This window comes from Columba livia, chromosome 1 (assembly GCF_036013475.1).
Source record: "Columba livia isolate bColLiv1 breed racing homer chromosome 1, bColLiv1.pat.W.v2, whole genome shotgun sequence".
Lineage (NCBI taxonomy): Eukaryota > Metazoa > Chordata > Aves > Columbiformes > Columbidae > Columba > Columba livia.
This window is the reverse complement of record NC_088602.1, coordinates 153,863,210-153,882,511: the sequence shown is the minus strand read 5'-3', so window position 1 is coordinate 153,882,511 and position 19,302 is coordinate 153,863,210. Positions and strand designations below refer to the sequence as shown.

The 19,302-nt window shown below is 44.0% G+C and overlaps 1 protein-coding gene across 1 annotated transcript in view; it reads left to right on the top strand.

Annotated features, from left to right (window-relative positions):
• SYN3 (synapsin III) overlaps nt 1–19,302 on the top strand; it is a 199,991-nt gene that overhangs the window by 162,717 nt on the left and 17,972 nt on the right. Inside the window, exons 7-9 of the mRNA XM_065039448.1 lie at nt 3,059–3,121; nt 13,268–13,410; nt 19,070–19,144. Of these exons, the coding sequence (XP_064895520.1) occupies nt 3,059–3,121; nt 13,268–13,410; nt 19,070–19,144 (281 nt within the window). The remainder of the gene's footprint in view (nt 1–3,058; nt 3,122–13,267; nt 13,411–19,069; nt 19,145–19,302) is intronic.

Genomic DNA, 19,302 nt, shown 5'->3' with positions numbered 1-19,302 from the left:
ATTATAAAATGCAGCTATGTGTATGTGCTGCTCTCTCTCGTTGCTTCCTTCATAAAGTAGGTTTATGTACATGGAAATATGGTGGGGTTTCAGTGGCAAAAGCAGATTCCTGGCAAGCCATGCGCCAGTGTTTCCCTGGAGCTGCAGCTTTCCAAGCAAGACTGTCACACATTAAGAGTCTGGATCCATAGAAACATAGAATCATAAAGTCATTTTGGTTGGAAGACACCCTCGAGATCATCGAGTCTAACTGTTAACCTAACACTGTCACAAAACTCTGTCCCTAAGAACCTCATCTATACATCTTTTAAACACCTCCAGGGATGGTGACTCCATCACTTCCCTGGGCCACCTGTTCCACTGCCTGACAACCCTTTCTGTGAACAAATTTTTCCCAATATCCAACCTAAACTTCCACTGGCCCAACTTGAGGCCATTTCCTCTCATCCCATCTCTCACAACTTGGGACAAGAGACTGACACCCTCCATACTACGACCTCGTTTCAGGTAGTTGCAGACAGCGATAAGGTCTCCCTTCAGCCTCCTTTTCTCCAGGCTAAACAGCCCCAGTTCCCTCAGCCACCCCTTATAACTCTTGCACTCTAAACCCTTCACCAGCTTCATTGCCCTTCTCTGAACTCCATGTTTCATCCCAAATCCCACACGCTATGGCCAGGCCAGGCAGCTTGTGACTCCAGCAGGTTGTGGCACCAGCTGGTCACCCCTGTGCAGGATGAGGCCGAGTCTTGCCGAGAAAGTTGAGCTCATGTTTCCAAGAAGCAAAGGGAAAGAGAGAGGTTTGAGCAGAGCTTTATCATTGCCGGTGGTTTCTTCCAAACGAGCAGTAAACTTGGGTTGTTTATTAGATCCCAAACTTTCTTTGCATGTACACAGGAAAACAGATGCTTCCCACCCCCTGGCCCCGTGCTCAAGCCAGGCTCCCTCAGCAAAACTCGCGGGTAGGTACACAGACAGGGCAGTGGAGACATTGCTTCCTGCCCCAGGCTGCTCTGAGCTGCTGATATAACATTATCTGTCCCGCACACTTCTTTGGCCTCCTTGCCAGGGTACCAGGCCAGCTCGTAGCGTGCAGCTCACTTTTCCTGTGCTGTAGAAGCAGCTGCTGCCTCTGCACACAAACAGGGAACAGAGGCCGGGGCTTGCAAGTGCTTTGGCTCAAACCGTGTGCATGGGGCATGGATGACAGAGCTGGGAAGCAAACCATGCCTCCCAGAGCCTGAGCAGGTGGATGCCCTAACTACTAGGTTGCCTTTCATCCACTAGCATTAAAGGCCTGGCACAGTCCATCCATAGCCCTGTCTTCAGTATGCCTCAGGTGCAGTCCTCCATTTGATTCATTTATGACAGCAGCAAATTAAGTTTCAGGCTCTTACGATGAATTAGGGAGGTGAAGGGGAAATAGAGCACAAACTCATGTGCCTGGACGTATGCTTAACTTCAGGATGGCCACCTATCACAGTCTCTTGCCTCTTCATCTGAAACAGCGAGTGCTGGTCCCTGCCTGTGCCAGGACTGTGATTTACTGCAGCTGTGTGCCCTTCTGTGGTCCAAAGAGGATCCTCCAGCTTTTTGTCTGAAGAAGGTCCTCACAAGTGACACAGGTTGTTTGAGAACATACTGCGCTCACTTTTCTCCTCTCCCGTGATATTTCTTTACATAAGCAGCTGAACAGCAAAACACATCAGTGTTCATTACTAGTTTTGTTATTTATAGCAAGTTGCCACAGATGGAGACTGCAGCACCATTCTATCTTTAGGGCGTAGCGCCTGCCTGTCCATACAAACAATTGGTAATTAGCACAAGAACAATTTGTTTATGTATTCTCAAACTTAAATAAAGAGGAGACCCATTTATCTGTCAAAATTCAACTCCCTCCCATTGCCAGATCTTCGGGTTAACTGCTTAAGGAATAGAGCTCATCGCTTCAGGCATTTAGGAAAAAGACAGAGTGTTTTTTAAAATAATTCCTATTAAAGAAAATTAAATACTAAATAAAAAATAGCAGGTTATGTACTGAAAAGATAACATTTAGATCACAGGGATCAGGAGCACAGGACAAGATGAAGATCACAGGGGTGTCAAGTAGAGGCATAGAAATGGACCAACCAGTACATCACGGAGGTGTGGTGTATACACACCTGGTTACTCCAGGCACAGGCACTTCCTACCAGTCCAGTTACCCAGCTCTCAGCCAACCATTCCAAGTGAATCCTTGCATGAGCATGAAACTGGGGAATAGAAGGCAGAGAAGATACTCAGAGTTCTCCAAGTGAAATCCCACATGTGCACTGTGATGCACTTGCACGGCTCAGATGGCAGGACCCTGCCCAATGTAAACACCACACAAGCCAGGGAGGAGACATGACGTAATTTTTTCTATTTTTATTGCCGATTCCAACACTTCTTTGTTTTCTTTTATTCTCTATACCCGCCCCTGAAGTCAGAGAAGAGAGGAAGAGGCTTTATGAATAGATGGACTTTACGAGTTGCACCCAAGGGTTGGCCCCTGTTCCCTGTCTCCTTGCCCCCACCGCTGCTGACAGGAGGAGAATGGGAGCTGCCGAAGGACTGCTCACATTCACTTTAAAGGCCAAAGCAGTCTGTGTGGAGAAAAAAAAGCAAAACAAACAACCCTTGTCTTTCTTGCAATTGAGATGTTTTCAGCATCTGAAAGTGTTCACTTACTCAAGCTTGCAGGTGCAGCTTTTTTTACACACATGTGAGTGTACACACATCCATACGTACAGGGTGGGAAAAGCCAAGGGAAAAAATAAGAAGGTTCTAGAGGTTACTGCTATCAGGCACCAAAAGTGGGTCAGATCTGAGGAATATGCCTGGTCTTTATTTCTGATCATATGGGTCCCAGTGAAGAGCTATTTGCTTATTGTCCTACCACCTGGACAATCTTTATTTGACCTTTTTATCCTCCTATCAGCATCCAGGAAGGGGATAAAAGCTACAAAATAAAAGTAAACTATTTCAACTACAATGGCTGAAAAGAAATAACTAATGAGGAGCTCCTTCTTTTATCTTTCAGCTCACGACTCCGAATTTCCCTGTAGTGGTCAAGCTGGGACATGCTCATGCTGGAATGGGGAAGGTAAGTAAAAGAAAAACCACATATAGCTCAGGAAACAGATATATATGTGGCACAGCATTCCTGCGATCATACATGGTATGTGGCCAGCCAGCGAAGGGGTTAAGCCTCCCCACAGCCTATCTGGGTTGCACTGGCTGTTCCTGTGGGAGAAAAGGCCTTTTTCCGTTGTCACGCACTCCGAGACAGGCAGTGGTATTGGGTTGGAGGCTGCCTGGGATGTGGGAAGGGGGGTTGTGAAGAGTCAGGGGAAAGCTGGCTGGGTCGAAGTCATTAGGCTTGTCATTTATGTATTTTCTTCTCTCCTGAAAATGGAAATGTTGTTTATTCAAGCACCTGTAATGTACAGCTACACCCCATAGCTCTCACAATGAGGAGCAGTGGCACTGGTCTTTTTGAGAGCATTATGATGACCTTATTCAATAAAACAGGAGCCCTTCAGTTATTTTTTTCCTCCTTGCAAGGAAGAACAAGACCTTACAAAGCCAAGTGGCTGGTTGCCTGCCAAGGAATCCTGAAAAACAGTTCACTCCCCAGAAGGAAGGGCCTGTTTGTTTTTCCCAGGCTCTCTGGGATCTTTATTCCTCCATTGAATTAGGAGCCTCTGTTTCTTGGGGTAACTGGACTCCCCTTTCAGTGAGGCGCTGCCAGCACATTCCTGCTGCACTTTACCCTCCTCCTTCTTGCATGTACCATTTAAAAAAGCATCGCCTGTCTAAAACTTGAGTTGTTCAGAAGTAGGAAATTCTGATGCATCATCTCTGAAACCAAGCGAGTGACACATAAACTTCATAACTGATCCCCCTGTCCCAGTGCTTCCCTAGAGCAAACAGACCACCTCCCAGCCTCAGACTTTGCCTGAAATGTATATATAGCTATGTCAAACTTTAACTTGGTACAGCTTGTTTGCTTGTGCTCTGGAAACAGAAGCCCTTTCTGGCTTCCTGGATTGCACATGGAAGCTCCCATAATCTTTCTTGCTTTGGTTGCAATGTTCCCCTGCCTGGCTGGTAGCTGCTGGAGAGGAAATGGGCTTGAATCCCTGGGCCAGTGGTGGAGTTGGCTTTCAGCATCAAAGAACAAACATTTAAATAAGCAGGAAGTGTCTGTTAAAATATCGGTGCTGCCTATGTTAAACAGGCAAAGGTGTCATTGAATTAGAGTACATGTGGACAGCCTAGAGTTCCTTGTAGAGCACTGAACGTGTCCCTAGGAAGGATTTCATTACCAAAAGGACAAACGAGGAGGAAGAAACCTCTCCCTGAGGAAAGGTTTCAAGTTCCTTGAGATCCTGCAATCCTGGATCTGACTGCACTGCAATTCCACCTGTAACGCAGGAAGGGCTTCTTGTGTCTCTCTCGTGCACAAAGAACCCTTGGTGGCTACAGAAATGAGGGCAGAATCAGAGAATCAGAGAAAAGTAGTCCAATCTTAACAGTGTTTCCAGATAAAGCCCTCAGCAGAATATTTAACTGCTGTCTTCTGCACCAGACACCATATCTTCTTCCGGCTCTCACTTTCACTCCCATTTTATTCTTTAATGATGTCGATTTTTGCTGCCACATGTTATAAGGGAAGAGAGTTTCTATTCAAACTCCAGGCACAATTGCATACAGTGGTACAAGGGGAGTATGCAGGCAGTTGTTCCAGATGAAGATAGGCTGACAGCCAGCATCTTAGAAGAAAGAGTTGGTCTGAGACCAAGTTTAGTTTAGTCCATTATGGAATTAGGGACTACTAGCGAAGTCTGGATGTGTATTTGGACACAAAAGCTTCAACACTACTCTGTTCAGTAGATGGGGAAGATTTAGGAAGGAAGCATTGTTGACCTTGTGGTTTTAGTTTGGGCCCTTCTCCAGCCAGAAGCAGCCTGAAAGAAAGATGAGACTAGTTAAATTAGTCTTCTTTTAGTCCCACTGCATTTCATTGCATAGAGCAAAAAGAGGAGAAAGTGAAAATAAAGAAGTAAAATAAAATGAAAAACAAGTCAGTTGGTTTAAAAGACAAATAACATGAATTTGTTTCATGTCATTTTTGACACAGTAGGGTTCAAGCTCAAGTGGGACTGACAGAAAGAAACTACAGCAAATGTCACGAGAAATACAGATTAACAGAACTATGGGTAGACTAGAAAAGTAACACCTATAGGCAAAAAAAAAAAAATCAAACCTCCAATTAAGTAATTCAGAAGAGGAACATTTCCAGCAGATATAATGGTGGGTTTAACCATCATAATGTAAAAGCAATAACTAGTGATGATAAGGAGATACAGAAAGCTAAAGGATTTCTTTGCACTGGTCTTCAGAAGTAGAGGTTGGTCTTCCGAAGTAGAGAAGATAGCAGCAGATAGCAAGTCTTTAGCTGTAAAATATATGTAATATGAAAAGAGAGAGGTTTGCTTTTGGTTTAGATGAGTGTAAGAAAATAAATATTAAAAAGCACCTGCATCAGGTCATGTTTTCTACAAAAGCAGTGACTGAAGAAACAAAGGACAAAATAACCAACCTATTAGCCAAAGTACATATGTAAGTATTAAAAATAGTACGTAACTGCAACAAATTATGCCAAGATAGCAAGCCATGTATTTATACCTGTAATGGGTGCTTTTAAGTACGTGAGCATTCAGATTACAATCTCATTACCAGCAGAAATTGTCGAGGAATTACTTGCATTTTTCTTGTTATTAATGATAAAATCACATGTAATAGGAGGCACCAAGACTTAGAAGAATGAACAAAGATGGGAAGTCCAGACAGTGTTTTCTTTATTTGTACTGAGGCAGTGGCCAGGAGCCAGAAAAACTCTGGAAACAGAAAAGGCCTCTTTCCCAAAGAGCTCCACCATTGACTTACAGGAAGATCTGTGGCATTTCACAGTTCTTCTTCAGAATTATAATCCAGAGGGATTATAATGATTACCTGATACTTATTGCTAATTCATGTCCATAAGGCTCTTGACACTTTAAGTAGTGCTGAGTGTTTATTTTTTTTCAATAATAACTAGAAAGAGCATAATTACAATAGTCCAGCTTTCATTTTCACAGAATTCACTCACCACATTTTTTAATCAGAGGGTTGAACAGAGACTCCTCAAAGCTATAATGAAAAATAACTGTGTTAAGACTTGCAAGAAACAGGCTCTATTGTCTGTCTTCAGCTTGGAAGAGGAACAGTTAGTATTCCAGGTCAGAACCAAAAGGGGTGGCAGTATACCATTATTGGTAAAATGCTCTTTCCAAGTGCTGCATGCATGTAAGGTACAGGTAGAGATGAAGAAAAGAAATTTTCAATAAAAGGCGTATTTTGAAATTTCCATTGACAAATCCAGAAACAGCCACTCTATTGATTTGAGCAGAGACACCAGGAATAGCCTTCAGCCAAAGAGACAAAGGAGTCCCAAACAATCTCCTCATCTGAAAACAGGACATACACAAGTCAGCCCCTCCCATGACCATCATTATCGCCCTTCCAAAATTTTGAGTCAATTCATGTTTCACTGGCACTGGAAGATCATAACAAGTGCTCTGTGTGCTACTGGTCGAATACAGTATTGATACAAATAAAATAATATCTACAGAAATACTGCTTAGATGATTGTCTACAATGGAATCAGCAGAGAAGGACCTTTCTCATGTTGTGGATGTACGCTAAGATGGGATGTCCTTCCCTGTTGTTCACTCAGCAGTTCCTAAGAGGTCACAGCATTTTTAAGCATTGTCCAGTTTGAGTCTACCTACCCCAGAAGTGATTGGAGGGTGTCTGTTCCACGGGGTGAGCGCTACAGTGAGAAAGGAATAACACTTCTTCCTGACTCCGGATCTCATAATGCCAGAGCCCACGGAAAAGAACAAAGCTCTGAGTGTGTTAATATCTGCCATTTGTGTGCTAACATGACCCTAAAGTGCCCTAGGACCAGAGCCCAGCACTGCAAATTCACTCAAAGAGCCTCTTCACCTCTTCCTGATCAGATCATGAGAAGGAAACAACTGCCAGATCTGCAAAGACAGGAAAACCAGTATCTGTTCATGTGGCTTTATAGATATTTATATGAATTTCATAGATTTATTTTTATATTGCTACTCTATATTTTTAGACCTCTCTAATTAAGCCAGTTTAAGAGTCACCTCCTGTCCCCTCCAGCCCCATAATTACGAAAACACCTCCCCAGTACAAATCCTGGCTCAGATGAATTTATTACATTGTAGAAGAAAAACTTGTTGTTCATAATAATGTGGTCAGAGTTATTTTCTCCCTCACTGGATGGGAAAGACTTGTCTACTTTTTTTTACTTTTACTTTTTTTTTTTTTTCTAAACCCTGGTATAAATATAGCACAAACTAAACAGAGCCACTCTGTAATGTAAAAATACTGCAAGCTTTTTATCAGGAAGGACAGCTCGTCACCTTGTCTCTCTCGGGACTAGAAATAGAATGTTCCAAAAGTGAGAGCTTTGAAAATCCAGTGTGCTAAAGAGGAAAGGAAGGGGAAAGGGCTGCCTCGGTTTGTCAAGGAACAAATATTTTCTTTTTTACGGAGGACAAATAATGACTTGACATGTAACCTTCACAACAGAGCAGCCCAATCACTGTGTTCCCACTGACTCATGAGCAAGGAGGTACCACCCATCTTGAAAATAGCAAAAGCATCCCCATTTCTTGCACATCAGTCTGGAAGCTTTTGCTGAACACAGAGAACAGGGACTGATCCTGGGCACCAGGGACCAAAGCTGCCAGGACCTGGGGCTGAGAGAAGCTCTTATTTAGGGGGTCAGTAGGGACTATAAGGCTTAATGTATTAAAGGTTTTGTGGTTGAGACAGACAAACAACATAGACCAAGTTCTTCCAGGATGAAAGTAGTAGATGCCATTTATCGCCACAAGTGCATTTTTATACAATTTTACCAATTCATGTGTCTCTTCACTACTGGTTACAAGTTACAGCAGTAACACCTCATTGGCTAATTTTGCCATCATCCATGTTACTCTTCTACTCCCTTCTCTCTCACGGGTACACCTTAATATCTCCGGACACTACTTTACTCCCATCTTTCTCACGGGTAGGCCTTCATATCTTCAAGGCTAATTTCTGTTCCCATGCCCACCATCATGGAATCTATGGACCCACCGCAGCCCCCACATAAAGGCAGCAAAACATTTGGAGAACTTCAGTGTGAGGATAACAGGGAAATGCAAACTCTGTTGTGTCTTTATTATTTTGAAGTGGCTCAAAGTTAGGCTTAAACTCAGTGTGTGGTGGTTGGATTGGGTATTTTCTGAGAGGGAGACTATAATTTGGAGTAAAGGAAAGGAGAGACTTAGGAAACACCCTGTGCAGAGCCATTCCTGAAGACCTGCTGTCTCAAAATAACAAAGTCACTACAGAAAGGCTCAGCACAGGTCGAGATGGATAAAAAATCACAAGCTTTGTGTGACCATGCCAGTTCATTTGGAGGAAAACACTCTGACAGGGCATTTTCACAAGCCTCCGAAGACCCAGTTAAACACCACGTTGCCAAGCCCAGCCCTGGCGCAGCCTTGGACATTTACCTTCCAGCTGAACCTGCCTCTCACCCCAGTTTGGACACAGAAACTGCTTCTACAAGCCATATCCAAAGTGATGTGGGTTTAACCTGTAAGGCAGAGTCAACTCTGGATGACACTCAGAGGGGCAAAGCTGAGGCAGCCACAGTAGAGTACTATAATTATGCCACTTTGGCTGACTGACTTTTTTTTCATGTGGCCACATAACTAACAAAAGCAAAAGGAGACTGTGAGGCAACACCTTACAGTGCTTAGGCTAAAGGTGAGAGAGGAATGACATAGCCCTGGGATCCTGGTGTCCAGGAACACCTGGGGTGTACAAAAGGCGGTAGATTCAGGAACTATGAGACAGAGAAAGCAGAAATTTCTACCCAGGTCCCTCACTGCAGGAACCTGTGCCCACACAGATCTCAGGGTGGCTCAGACTGCCCGGAAAATATCCAGTGGTTTTTTAACAATACCAAGACCCATCTGCCAAAATCCTGTCCTGCAGGAAGGCCTCAAAAGAAAGTTCACAGCAGGGATGAGGCAGAAGTGTTTCTTCCTTTTTTTTTTCTTTTCTTTTTTCTTCTTTTCTATTTTCTTTTTTCTTATTTTTTTTTTCCTTTTTCTTCTCTCCCCCCCCCCCCCCCCCCTTTTCTTTTCACATCCTTCTTAGTTTGAACGACACACTCATCTCATGGAGAGAGGAGAAGCTTTTGTCAGATTCTCATCTTTACCTGCAATATGCTGTATGCTTGGCCAGGGAAGTGGTCAAGTCATCATCCCTGGAGGTGTTTAAAAGACACGCAGATGTGGTGCTTAGGGACATGGTTTAGTGGTGGACTTGGCAGTGTTTGGTTAACAGTTGGACTCGATGATCTTAAAGGTCTTTTCCAACCTAAATGATTGATTCTATGGCTCCTGAACTGTCGCTCGGACAGCTCTCCAGCAAAGCACAGGAAGATCAGTGCCTCTTGAGCAGGCTGAGGACAGGAACAAGCACCAGCTGCAGGTCACATAGTATCAGCCTCTAAGACCCCACAGGGCAAAGGGACAGTCACATCTGTGTGAGTGTGTTCCCAGGGATCCAGCCAGACTCCCCTCTCCAGCGCAGCAACAAGGAGCGTGCTAGGGCACAGCCGAGGCCTGGCTTAGAGGAGAGAGCCACAAGGGAAACAGGGACTAGCCCAGGGAGATATGTCTCAGAAAAGGCATTTGTCAACACACTGGTCCAAACTCTTCGCAGCAGGTCACTAAAACGCTACAGCAAACAGCAGCTGATGGCTCCAGAATGAGCCTATTGCTGCTCAAACAGCCAGCGCAGCTAAGCAAACAGGCCGCCAGGGCAGGCGCTGTGTTTGCACTCACTGTTTGCACTCCTCTACGCAGCTAATGGGATATTGCATTTATCCTAAGAAGGTTGCAAAAAAAAAAGAGAGAGAGAGAAAAATGGCTTCCTGTTGATCTCTTTCCAACTTCTTTTTTCAGCTTCATGCATTGGTCAACCTGCATTTTAGAAGACAGATTTATCCCTTATTAGGTAAATTGGTAACTGTTTGCTCTAGAATGATTTTTAATAGTCCCTTCTTAAATAATGCCCTCTGGCGTCATACCACATCCACCCTGGCTTTGGTTATCTCTAGGGTTTTTTCTCCTGTTTGGAGAATGGATGTTTTATTGACACATAAAAGGGTTACAAGGCAGGAGGAAATGAATTATACAAAATTTAAAAGTAGAAAGCTAATAAAATGGTGGACTTGATAGATAAGTCAGGAAAATAAATCTAATTTGACTGTAACTCGAGTGCTTCCCGTTCATGAAGTAATAATGTACCCCGGACTGAACCAGCCTTAACCAATGACACAGCTGTTATTTTGTCAAATTTGCCCAGCTCTAACAATTAACAAACGGTGGCTCAGATTTCAGCTTTGGAGAGATGATTATTTTGATGCCTGGTGGGAAATAAAGCCATGATCTCCTTAGAGGGGACCTCTGGGAGGTGCTTTCTCTGAAGAGCCCAGGGGAAAGGCTCTGGCACAGGCCAAGGAAGACGGCAGGCCTGTTTGCTGAGGACTGTGCAGTGGTGTACACTGTGGGAGTCACCTTGTTTTTACATTTCCTACTTTGTGTCCTCAGAGAGTCCCCCCTCTTTATTTACCCAGACAAAAATCCTCAGGCCCATTGGAGAAAACACTTTCAAGTGTTTTCTCTCTCCCCATAGCAAAGGAGCAATGGATGGGAGGCAGAAATGGACCCCTCCTTTCTTTCTTTCCATAGCATGCTGTATTTTTGAGGAAAAAAACCTCATTAACAAGACAAGCATACAGCTCCTTTCTAGCAATAACAATAGGGCTAATTCCAATCTGGAAAGGGAAGCAGTATCCTTTCCTCTGCCTCTGGGACGAATGTTCCTGAGCTGTGGACGCAAATGTTTCAGCTGAGGCCCAAAGACATCTGTTGCACAAGTGCAGCACTTTGTTTCAGATCCCACAAGTGTTCTTGTTCCAAGTAGGTCATTAGATAAGGGTTTTTGTCTTTTCCCATTGCCGAAAGGGTCTGGGATAATATGTCGTAACACCATGGGTTGCCTGCCCATGCAGTCCCTCCTGTGATCATCTCATCTGGGTGGGACTCTCTCACGCAACACCATTCAAACCAGTGCAGCTTTTATCTGTGCAGCAAAAATACCCATCCCCAACACAGCCTGCGTTGTTCCCCCTCGTATTTTGCAAACTGTGCCCAGGCTGGGGGCTCCCCCATGTGAGGTGCTCCCTTTCCCCCTCCCTCCACTGCCTCTGGGACATTCCTACTACCTCACCCTGTCCTGCTGCACCAGGAGCAGCCACGACCACACGCAGCCCAACCCAGACACAGAGGGGAACAACACAGCCCAGAGCAAGGCTGCTCCTCCTGGGTGACGTGCAATGGTTGCCTTTACATTTCCCCTTCGTGTTTGTTATTTCCTCTTTTTTTTTTTCCTACCTTCCCACCCCACAGACCACTGTCTTCTTCCTCTGCTCCTTTTCTCAGTGGTCCCTGAATAGAGAGAGCAAAGCCCTCACCACAGCAAAAGCAAGGAGGACTAGGGGTATTTGACATTCAGCAAAAGGAGAAGCAAAGACCAGGTATTTTTTCTCCTTATTCAGGCATCTAGAAATGGGCACGGGTCAAACTAGTTGCACTTTTCACCTTCCCCACAACCTGTTCACTTCTCAAGAGCTTTTTTGCACCAGGATGTGGCTGCATCTTGGGCTTATGTCACAGCTGGTGCTTACACAAAACCATCTACATAGAGTAAAACTGGTTAGCAACAAGCTTGTCCCCTGTTCTCTAGTTAAGATGGCTCCTGCTCTCTCATGGTTAAAGGCAGATATGTAAAACCACTTGTTTGTTCTTTGCGAAGAAACACCAAATACCATTGCATGTTTCCTTCAGCTGGCTCCTCATAGTCTGGCATCACCCTCCTTTAACACACACACACTGAATCAACTGGGAAACTCTTCTGGGGCAGACACAGACTGGTTGTCATGAGCAAGCAGACACTTTGCAAAGCAGAGTTGCAATCTTCACCTGTAGTCTCGAAGTGTTAACAAACTACAAAGTATAGGTAATCCATAAAGAAAGTCACTCACTCACTCTTTTCACAGTGTTGGTCTTTTTTCCACCAATTAACCCACCTTTTCTGCACCCATCCAGCCCTAAGGAACAAAACTTGCATGGGTTTATCTGATGCACCAAACAAGTTTTCCACTATGTTTTCATTACCTGCTTGTTCACTTTTCCTCCTCCAAATCAATGAGCTTTTGTAGAGATTTGATCGTGTCATTAGAGTTTCTACTGTTTTGCTCCTTCTTTCTTTATTTTTTTGGATGAGATACAGAGCATTTCTCATAACTGAATACAAATCTGTGAAAAGCCAGCTTCTCAGAAAAACTCCAGCTCATAGGCCACTGCTCTCTCATGTTCAAGTGTGATCCAAGTCTAACACCCAACCAGCTGTCCCACACACGTGCCCATGGCATCACACTCACACAGATCTCCCCAAAGAATCACTGGGCCCCCCAGAGACATCTTTTTCCTTCAGAGTTTGTTTCCAGTGGGGAGACTTGCACCTCTCCTCGAAGAAATTCCAGAGGGGCACAATGTGAAATTTCAGGGAACTGAAGCCTAAAGGTGGCAGACAACCAGCCCTTGTGCTGATTTCCTGGCATTGCTTTCTATTTCCTGACCACCCAGAACATTCTGTTTTCATCCCTCCCAACATGGGAAATAGCAGTTGCAATGTCTGAATGAAGTAATGCCCCTTAAGAGATCGAATGTTTTTCTGAAGCATCATAAAAGCAATGCACATTAGCGAGAGCCATCTGGGCAAAGACCTAGTTGCATCCCTGGTGCCAGGTTTACCAGGGCTTGTGCATGAGGAAGGAGAAAGGGGTTGACTTGCTTTGGGCTGGATTCGTCTGGGGAACTTCTTTCTTTAAATCACACAATCCCTGCTCTGTCCTCAGCTCCATCTATGTGCTTTTTAACTGACATTGTGCTATTCAGGCTCAGAGATTACTTCTGCTCACAAAGTATTCCTGTTCTTTTTGTTCTTGTCACTTTTTCACTGTATTTTGGCAATCAAGGTCAAAGTTGAGAACCAGCACGACTTCCGGGACATGGCCAGCATAGTAGCCATGGCACGAACCTATGCCACCACCGAGCCCTTCATTGACTCCAAGTATGACATCCGAATCCAGAAAATCGGCAGCAACTACAAGGCTTACATGTGAGTGCATAGCTATGCTGGGGAGACGATGCTGTGGAAGTGATTCAGTCGGTGTCTGCTCTGGGCAGGAGTAGGAAGCTGACTTAATTTTCTTGAAGAATAGCCCTGCTGTTCTTCTCCCACCTCCGAACTCAGAGCCCTCATCCACTGATCATCTTCTCCATTACTCACCATCAGCTTATTGTTTCTGGAAAGTAAATCTCCCTCTACCTCTTTCTGAGATTCAGTTAGTTCCCACTAAAACAACTGTGCTCCGCCATCACCTATCACCTCTCCATCCCGTTGTCGAAGCGCTGGTCACTGTTGTTTAGCGGTTATCATAACCAAGTTTCTATATATGCTGTTTTCACTGATTTGTCCCCTTTTGCAGTGAAAACTGCCATAACTGCTTGTTTTAAAATGCTGACTGCCTGAGAAGGAGCTTTCTGAGAAGTGACAGGTTCAGAGAAGTACTACGTGTGGAGGAGAGCACTTTAAATTGAAAGCGGGAGCTCTCATGTTTCTGCAATGAGACTGGTGGACCTACACATTATTAAAACTGGACTCTCATAAGATTTTCTTCAAAAAATGTGCTATCACTCTCTTTAAACAGTTTCTCTGAATTGTGTATATCTGGATAGACGTGGGTCAAAATTCATTTATTTTTTATTTGATGGTGTTGTTGCCAGTGCATATATTTGGCCATAACTACTGAAAGCATCTACCATGACTGAGAAGATCAGGAGCAATAGAATTCGGTATAAACTTCTGTAGCTTCACTGTCTCAACAGTTAAGTTTCCTTACTCCAGCTGAGCATCAAGCCATTAAAAACTAAGCCAGAAGCAACAACTCACTACAGAGGCACTGCGAGATTTTCTTATTTTATGAAAGCATTGCATAAACCAACCATATTTGTGAGCCATTCACATGCCGCACTGCCACAGAAGCAGAGAAGGGTGCCAACTGCAAAGTGAGCCCAGGGCTGCCCAGGAAAGCAATGGAGTCACCATCCCAGAAGGTGTTTAAAAGATGTGTAGATGTGGTGCTCAGAGACATGGTCTAGTGGTGGGCTTTGCAGTGCTAGGATAATGGTTGGACTTGGTGATCTTAAGGGTCTTTTCCAATCTAAATGATTCTACGATCTTTCCCAGCAAAATCCTCCAGCTCCCAGTACCCTCTAGTGGGAACTGAAACCCACTCCCTTCCCACCTGTGGGAAACAATAAAAAAGATCGAGCCAGTTGCAACTCATGGAGTTCTAAAGTGTCCAACGCATAGCAACAACCCATCCTCTCCCAGTCGAAGATGACAGCACCACAATCACACAAGGACATGAGGAGCACACAGCACCTGGTACGAGCAGCCTCAGCCTGGCCAGCACACAGGGTTTCTGTGGGCATTTTGGATGTGTGCTCTGTGAAGCGTACGAAGGAGGAGAAAGGAGAAGGAGAGACATTTCTGTGGGTGCCCCAAAGCTCCTCCCTGCCCCCTGGGATAGTGAGGAAGGTAGCATCAAGGCAACGCTCAACACTGGTATGTTTAAAAATATTTAAAAGCATTCAGACAAACTTCAGTAATTGTCAAGCTCAATTAAAGATATAACCACATGAGTCAGTAAGACACCTGTTTCTTCTTACAGCAAACCAGTAGATGAAAAAGGCCAAATAGCACAGCTTCTCCAGAAGCTCCTTATCCAGCCACAAAATTCTGGACAAGTAGACAGCTCCAGCAGTACATTCTTCAGGTCGCCAGATATATTTCATATGTTACCTAACACCCACAGTAATGTGAGTTTTGGGTTCATGTTTACAAACCCTCAGGCCATAGTTCTGGTGAAACATAGTTAAATAAGATAATCAAATGTACATGATCACACATTTTTCAGATATAGCTGCTGAAAATTCCCAGTTGGATTCCTACCACAGAGGTGTTTGAGTAAACTAGATAATTACTGAGTCACATTCTTCATGGGAAGGACATGTGGGACACTTGGCTACTTCATGGGAATTCAATGAGAGAAAATTTGTTTTAAATCTGATCAGGTCAACAATAGCACAGTTGCCTAATATTACATTAACATCTCAGGGAGTCTGGCTCAAATTGGCCAAAGGAAGGAAGGTTTAAAATATCAATTAAAATTCCCTGTTCCTGCCAACCTACCCAGGCTTGGTTCCAGAGCCTGCTCCCAGCCTGACTGTAAGTGAAACAAAGGCCCAGTTAGCCTGACCATATCCTCTCCCCATTTATTATTCGTACTCACCATGCACTCATCCAGACAGGGATCAGAAATAATACCAGATGATTGAGGAAAGAAAGCAGTCACACTAAGAGCTAATCCCACTTGGGAATATAGCTGTGCAAACAATTGTTTGCTAAATTAAAAATATTTTCACATGAAAACAGCCATGAATGGAAAACACCTTAATGAGAAATTGAAGCTCATTAGCCAAGAAAGCAAACAGCTAACTTGCTAACCCAGAAAGCTGACTTATATTGAGAGAGACATTTATGGACATGAGCTTGGGAGAAAGGTATAGTCGGTCCCATCAGGGGTTGTTCCTTCTGTCCCAGCATTGGACAGAATAAAAGGTTATTCCTATGGTATAAATATGTCCCTACTGTGTCTAGGGAGAGAGGTAAAAGCACCCAGAATATTAGAGCTCTCATTGGTCTCTCAAATAGAAGTCTCAAAATCATTAGTCATGCTAGCAAATCTCAGCCTTAAAGGCAATTGCAGCATCTGCAGTAGTGTCATACTAAATAAATTGCTTTGATCTGTGAGCCATGGAATCTACTCAGTATTTTTATACCTTCACCCACACATATAGACTTTAAAAGCCCCCTTCCTTCTGAGAAAAGTCTGTGTGGGGAAATTCTCCAGAATATGTTTACTTTGCACCAAGCATCTGCCAGAGGGAGGATGCTGCAGGGTGACTCATGCATTCCTCCCCGCCCCAGATGTTCCATGCACTTCCTTCCAGCCCATGACCCAAGGCTGGAGTTCAGTTTCCCATTGACTTCAGTGCAGTGACTCCAGATTTACACTACTAACAAACACCTACTTAGCCCATGCCTTGGGCCAGGCTCAAAACAGAGATAAGCAGCATGTGATACATGCCTAAAATTCCACCAAATGTATTTGACTGTCATTGTAATACTGGTGAAGAGAAAACATGAATACAGCTCATGTGGCAGGGGAAACTGGGGCAGAAATTATGCTTCCACCCTCACCCCAACCGGGGGCAAACAGAGGGATCATTTCCATATAGGACTCGAGAAATGTTCTTCACTTGGAATGAAGCCAGCAGCTGCTGACTCTCAGGGGTGGGATATTCCTTGCCACCAGCTCTTAGTAAGAGGTTAATATCCTTTCCTTTCTATTTTCCTGAGCATGACTTCTGTTCTTGTCACCTCAAATGCAGTTCAATGTGCTCTGCAGGGGATACAACATCAACTGTGTCTAAACTAGAACCACTTTTAGACTAAAATGGCCCAGCTTGGAGATGGTGAGTGTAGGACGCCAATAGCCCATGATCTACTACTCTATCAACTTATCCTAAGCAATGCCAAAGGTGTCTTGGTCACAGATCTGCTTGATCAACAGATTCCTAAAAGCCTGGGGTCCTTTCCTTTAAGATACTGACTGTACACTGTTGTGGCACCCTGATGTTTAGGATGATTGGAAGAACTTTGACTTCCAGTCCCTGAGAGAAACAGGGCTTGATGCAAGGCAACGTTAGGGAAATATTTTTGTTTTCAATCTCCATTTCCACTTCACATTGAATATAAAAAGCGAAAGAAACAAGAAGAATTTGACGGCACACTTGACACCCGAACTTCTCAAACATGCTTGGGAGTGATCTTGACAGAGACTGTGGAGTAGGAATTCAGTGACTAGTTCAGAAGGTTTCCAATGAAACTTTTCCATTTAAAATAGGCAAGTTCCCTAACAGAAAAGTTAGGGATACAGCTGAGAGAAATGTTTTATATCTTATGCCCAATGTTGGCTGGAGATGGGCAGGCATAAACAAGTCAAACCAATCAGCCCAACATCTAGAACAAAGTTCTTTTGGAGCTTTCCCACAACAAATTTCTTTAGAAAACTGTATAGCTGTGGTTCGGTCTTCCTGGGGATGACACAGATGCTTACATTTGGTATGCCATGTATAATTTCTAAACATTGATATCCAATCATCTTGTCACTAATCAAACTTCGGGAGTTCTCATCAGTACTAATGGGATTTTGGATGCCACCTGCCACTGCAGAGCAATTTTCTGAACCTAATGTTAATAAAGAATGGCTCTTCCATTGCAGAACTGGAAAGTGTAATCCTAAGAATTCCATGACAAAAGAAAAGGAGAGGCTGAAGGTTGAACACTGACCTTACAGGCCATCAAACGGCTCATAACAGGAGGAACCCATTCTTTTGCTTAGAGTGCAGGGAAGGAAGATTGATGTTGGATGAAGGGAACATGGGACAAGAGTCGACTCTATGGAAACACAGTTATCCAATGCAGTAATCTTGTTCCCTTGCCCCCTGCACTCTTCCCCCGCCCCCCTTTAAATATGGTTACAAAGACAATTTAAATTTCACAGCAGTTATACGTACCACTTTAGAAAAGAAATAGAAATAGGACTCCAGTTTGTCCCTCACCAGAGTAAAGGGGAACCTTAGGTATGCAACTATAATGATGCAGGTTTATAGTCTAGCAGAACATCAGTATTACCACTGTTTCACATAGTTCTGCAAGTTCAGAGTCTCCTTTCCACATCACATTGAAAAGGTGAGTGAACAGGCAGCAAGGGTTCCCACAACCTTGTTGAAGTGTTGGATCACACCTCATACCCCCCTTATAAATCTCTACCTAAATCTTCTTCAGCATGGAGATGCTCCCTGGATGTACCCTGTCAGCTTGTCGACTTGCCATAGCTTGGACACTATGCCAGGGTTATCTGCACAGCATTGTCACAGCAGGCTGCCCAAAGTCTGCTTTGTGCCTAAGGTCAAGAAAAGGAAAATTTTCACCCCTTGATGGGTGATGGTGGAACCCAGGATTTGCCAGCAATAGTATCTGTGTGGGAAATGAACCATCAGTTGCAGCTAACGAGACTCCAACAGCTTTGCAATTATAAATTCTCCAAGTCCAGACACAGTGAGCCATAGACAGGCCAATGAAAAGCCAGTGAAAAGATGGTATAATTATATAGTTTATGACACCAGTACAATTGAAGTCAAAGTTAGGGAGAGCCAGAATGTCAGAGCTGACATTTGTGAAGCTGCTGAGGCAAAAGTTTGCCTGGACAGTTGCTCTGCCACAAACAGAGGATGCTACCCATTGCAGAACACAAGGGTGATTATTCCAGAAATCTTCTACAGGCATTTCAGCAACCCTGGGCCTGATGTATAAAGAAAGAAAGTACTCAGAGAGCTTGGTGTGTGCTCAAGATTCCTTGGAGGTTTCCCTGTCTAACTCCTCATTCAGTTTTTCATGAGTCTAAACAACATAACCTGTATGGAGTGTTGTTCAGGGAGGCTTTGGAAAAGCTTCTGTGAGGAAGAGCCTCACCTCATCCCCTCCTGTACAAGCATTGACTCAAGAATGAGGACTACAGTATGAGGGAGGATGGGTCAGGAGTGTATTTTCATGTTCAGGTTATGTTTTTGGTTTGTTTTCCTAGGAGGACATCCATCTCTGGAAACTGGAAGGCAAACACAGGTTCTGCAATGCTAGAACAGATTGCAATGACAGAGAGGTAAGGAAGAGGGTCTAAAGACAGTATTAGCAATTCTTGGGTTAGAAGGGAGGAATTGTACTTCAGACTTTGGTTAACTGAGAGAACCGGTAAGTGAGGTCTCCCGGGAGGCTGGATAAAGGAGTTTAAAAGACTAAGTGTTTCCTTAAAAAATATTC